The sequence below is a fragment of the Plasmodium brasilianum genome (genome assembly GCF_023973825.1).
Source record: "Plasmodium brasilianum strain Bolivian I chromosome Unknown PB_00_01, whole genome shotgun sequence".
Classification (NCBI taxonomy): Eukaryota; Apicomplexa; class Aconoidasida; order Haemosporida; family Plasmodiidae; genus Plasmodium; species Plasmodium brasilianum.
This window is the reverse complement of record NW_027122924.1, coordinates 268,432-273,761: the sequence shown is the minus strand read 5'-3', so window position 1 is coordinate 273,761 and position 5,330 is coordinate 268,432. Positions and strand designations below refer to the sequence as shown.

The 5,330-nt window shown below is 26.9% G+C and overlaps 1 protein-coding gene across 1 annotated transcript; it reads right to left on the bottom strand.

Annotated features, from left to right (window-relative positions):
* Positions 1-3,361: 3,361 nt before the first annotated feature.
* Positions 3,362-3,781, bottom strand: MKS88_000052 (uncharacterized protein; the record flags this gene model as incomplete). The annotated part of the gene is made up of 1 exon (XM_067219755.1): positions 3,362-3,781. One exon carries the CDS (start codon positions 3,779-3,781, stop codon positions 3,362-3,364), a length of 420 nt encoding a protein of 139 aa, XP_067075941.1.
* Positions 3,782-5,330: the final 1,549 nt, after the last annotated feature.

The window sequence follows — 5,330 nt, the reverse complement described above, 5'->3', positions numbered from 1 at the left end:
AAATGCCTATATTTTAACGAAACATTCTGAGGTTCTTGAGTTTATTTTACACGTAAACGAAAGCCACTTAGCAGCGGAACTAGATACGAAATAAGTGTTTATAAAAATAAGGCTTCAAAAAGAGGAATATGTTTACTCCACATACATATATACATATTTATATATCTATGTATATATATATACATATATATAGCAATATAAAAACAGAAATTAAGAGAGGATTAAAGTAGGCTTTTATTTAATTATGTGTTATCAACTAAGTAGCACTGTTTATTCATTTGCATATATTTTTATATGCCATTTTTAAGTGCAAGTCCCACGTTAAAAAATTATTATGAACAGACTGTTATTTATTTTATTTATTTTTTTTTTTTTTTTGATACATTTTTAATTTTACTATATTATAAGCTACGTTAATAGTACATTTATCCGCGTTATTCCAGAAATTTTCTGAATTCATTATGTGTCTAATTGTAAGCCTAAAACGTAGTAGGATTAAATAATTGCTTCTTTTTTTTTTTTTGTTTTGTTTGCTATGGTTGCTTTGGCTATATTGACCACTTTGGCTACTATATTTTTTTTTTTTTTTTTTTACAAGTATATTAAAGTCCTTTAAACGTTCGTGCTATTTTTAAAAAGAAGGTTATATGCTGTGCATATATTAAAATATATGCATGTAGGTAGGTACACACCTATGTATATGTATTTTTCGTGTACGTATTTATAAGCGCTGCGCGAATCATTCATAATTCTTGCTTAATGAATAGGTAAAATGTGTGCTACATCGATTTAGGACGAACAACTACTTGTCACTTAGTAACAACTGTTTTGTTCTTAATTGCATTTAATATATACATTATTTTGTAAAATGCACGTTAATAATAAATGGCAAAGAGAGAGAAAAATATAGTATTATACGATACTGTGTGCAAACTAATATGAAGAAATGTAGTAAAATATAGTAACAGTTATTAAAGGGGGAAAGATAATAATAAAGCTTTATTTGAGCGAAATAATGCTATATCAGGTCATTACATATATGCGCAAACCTCTAAAGGTTTATCTTTTTTTAGTTTAAGAACGTCCGCATATATTCCTCATTGCGCTCCTAACAGTTTCTGTTTTGACTTACAACATAACGCACATTAGTGCTACTTATGTACATGTTAATATTTTTAATTTAGTTCGTTCGTTTTTGTATTTGCATTTTTTTATTTATTCGTTCCATCTAGCTATGATCAATGATCTCTATTTATGTATGGATACAAAATTTAAAAAGTTCAGAATAAAGTTTACGTCCTCTAAAAGTGCGTACTAGCAGGAAAATAAAATAAAGTAAAATAAAAAACAAACGAGCAAACATGCAAATATAGTCGACACAACAAACGAAAAAATACAACGAATTAACACAAAAAAGCTGGTTTGAAAATAGACACAAAGTATAGAATGAAAATTTGGCGCAAAAACTAAACAAAACGAATGATTTGTTCAAAAAATTCTAAAAAAAAAAAAAAAAAAAAAAAAAAGCAATTTCTTTTTAAGGAGAATATTTTAAGTTTAATAACAATTTTACAAAAAGAAAAAAAAAGGTACACAAATACGTGGAAGTGCTGAGGCTCTCTCTGTTTTAATGAAGCTCAAATGTACATACGTACATATATATATATATACATGTCTGGCAGTGAAAAGGGTGTACAAAATTGTGTAAAAAATGTGTATAAATGTATGTATGTATGTATATATGTATGTATGTATGTATGTATATATGTATGCATGCATGCATATACATGTGTATATGTTCTTCTTAATTCTGGTTAACTGCCCACAAAAAATGTTAATTTTAAATGCTCACAATCATGTCAAGTTTAACGTGCACGTCTTAACGCTCAAATTAACTGCCAATTTTATGATCATGTATGGTAAAGCGAAGTGATAACTCTTATGTTCAATGCTTATTTTGCTGATAGTTGTACAACGGAACAATGAGAATTGTTCTTTTCTTCACAATCTTATACTGACATATGATATATCATTTTAATTACAAACTTAAAATTATAACTTGCAAATTATGAATTATGAATTTATGTTTGCCTTATAAAATTAAAAAAAAAATGTAAACTTTGCTCAAGAATTTTCTTTTTTCTGTTTTAATGCGACTTATTCAGTAGTGTAGAAAACTGTTATTACGTAATTTATTCGTACCGTTTACAAATATATAAAAGTACTGTTCATGAGATACTAAAATGTACTTTTACTGGATCACATTTGCAAAAATTTTTATCCGCTATTCAAATATATATATATATATATGTATATATACGTACAAACAAATACATATATGAACGTACAGCTATTAGCAGTCTCTATAGAATGTTATATATGTATATATACGCTTATAAAACGTACACAATGACACATCGTCTGTGATTCGATTTTCTCTTCTCCTTCGCTACTCTAACATAAGGGATATCATTCATTTTCAGGGCATATACTTTTTTCTCAATAATTGTATATTGCAATAATTCTTCTAAGTTATACACCCAATTGCATAATTATCATCGAACTGTTACAGTATCATGTGGCATTTAATAATAATAGCGAAATTCTTTCTGTTTTCTTATGTTTACACGAAAGATGAGTCCACATATAAGTGCCTGCCTTGTACCATAATACGTACATACATGTATGTACATAAATATATACATACATACGCACGTGCATAAATACAAACATGCGTACACGCATACTAACACGCCTCTTTTAATTATGTTCTATCACTTCGGACCATTGTACTACATATGGGAACACACGTCTGGCGTTGCTTTACAATTTACAAGTACATGAATTTCGTTTTCCTTTCATTTTATTAAATTTTATTTAACACACCTTTTATTCATAATTTATTCATAATTTATTCATAATTCACTCACAGTTGACTCACAGTTGACTCACAGTTCATTCATTAGTTGCTAATAATTGTATGCAAATTTTCTTTTTGCGTCTAGTGTTATTGTATCACTTTGTATCACTTTACATCAAAAAGATATTGCCCTGTCATACGTAATAAACTTCTCCCTAATTAAATGACTTGTCTTATATGATGAGCATACATATGATTTTTCACGTAAAAAATTATATTCTCTCTACTATTATGTCTACATGCATGTTGGCGTGCGGCGTAGGTACGTAATTGGATGTGTAAGTGGGGAATATCTATATATCTATATATATCTATATATCTATCTATCTATCTATCTATCTATCTATATATATATATATATATATTTATATATGTGCGAGTTTTTTTTTTTTTTTTTTTTTTTTTCTTATTTATTTCATTTGTCTATAGGACTGTGTGTTTTTATGCGTCTACAAATATATCTTCATCTAAGTCATAAGCTGATGATTCTTTTGGAATGTCTGCATTCCCCAGTATATCCTGATCTTTTTTTATTGTGCCTGATTTGGGTGGACCCTCATAAAAGTGTACTATTTTTTCTCCCTTGTATTTTTTTTCATTATCAGTTCTACTATCCCTATTTCTCACAGGACTCTCTATATGTATAAACTCCTCGTCTTCCATATCTTTTTTTCTTTTATGCCTTATATATCCGTAACTAACACCACCAATTAGACTTCCTACCAACAGACATGCTCCTAAAACTGTAGCTGCTATTACTAGTTTCTTCTTTTTCGAAAGATTTTTCATCCTCTCTTCAAAAACCTTAACTCTGTTTACATTTTGACTTGGGGTTAACTCTTGTGAAGATCGGCATTCCATCAAGCTGATTAACAGAATTATCAAAAAAATTGAAAACTTTAAAACGTTCATTTTGTACTAAGAAAAAAGGCAAAGTTGAGACTACGAAAACTGTAAATAAGATTGTTAATTTTACTGGAATTTACTTTAAAAAAAAGAAAAATACATACACATATAAATATATATACGTACATCTATAGCAAATAGCTACTATTTACTATTCGTATAATTTCAATGAAAATTTTTTTGGTGTTGTTATGCTGGCAGTGATATACACCAATGTTGTTACATAAAACTGTTTTTCAAAATTGCAGAGAATAAAAAGGGTAAGAAGAATGAACAGAATAAAAAGGATAAAAAGAATAAAAAGAATAAACAGAATAAACAGAATGAACAGAATGAACAGAATAAAAAGAATAAAGAATAAAAAGAATAAAAAGGATGAAAATATAAAAAATAAAATAAAATTTTCTTCTTTTACTTTTTAGTTATTTCAAAAATAACAAAGTACTATTTTATTTATGTATAAATATTTTTTTTCTCTTTTTTTTTTTTTTTTAAATTACATTTGTAGTGAGTAGTTGTGCTAGGAAGTTAAAAATAAAATGGAGCATAAATATCGTAGCACGATAAAATCAACGCTCACAGTTATCACATGTTGATAAGAGGATTCCACAAATTGGCTATTAGAAAAATGGATAGTGAATTACAAAATAAAATAATGTGTATATATAAAAAAAGAGAAGTGGTCAAATTTTTGAGAGCCAATAATTTGTGGTCTATTTTTACGGTAGCATGTATCTTACTGCATGCACATTTTGTGAGAGCGTATATTTTCGGGAAGAACTCGCACAACTGCAAGAAGAAGTAAAAAAATAAAATAAGAAAAAAAATAAAATTAAAAAAAAAATATAAAAATAAGTATAAAATAGGTATATAAAAACAAGTATAAAATAGGTATATAAGAACAAGTATAAAATAGGTATAAAAATAAGTATAAAATAGATATAAAAATAAGTGTACAATAAGTATAAAAATAAGTATAAAAAATATATTTCATTTTTCACATGCATGTTCATGCAGAAATTTCATCCATCGACTGATGCCTACATTAAAACAACGTGTTCTTGTTGTTCTATGTTTCTCCTTCTTGTAGCATGTATATGTATATATTTATGTATGTGCCCTTACGTGTATTACAATGAAATTACAAGAAGAGAAAAGTTCTACGACATGCCTATGGGAAGCTTTTACTTTTTTATTTATTTATTGTTTCTATTCGTTTTTTTTATATTTTAATTTTTTTATATTTTCATTTTTTTATGTTTTCATTTTTTTATTTTTCCTTCCTACAAGTACTTACATTTGGAACACATAACTATATTTCGTAAGAGAAATATTTTTTATAGCTTGTATATTGATGGCTCTAACCAAGTCTTTTTTTTCATTATGATATTACTTAGCATAATCGGTCTTTAATTTTTTTTTTTTTTGAAGTTCATATATAATCATCCATTTTCTCTTTTTTTTCAAAAAAAGTTACATAATGAGTAACAGAATAAATCTCAAA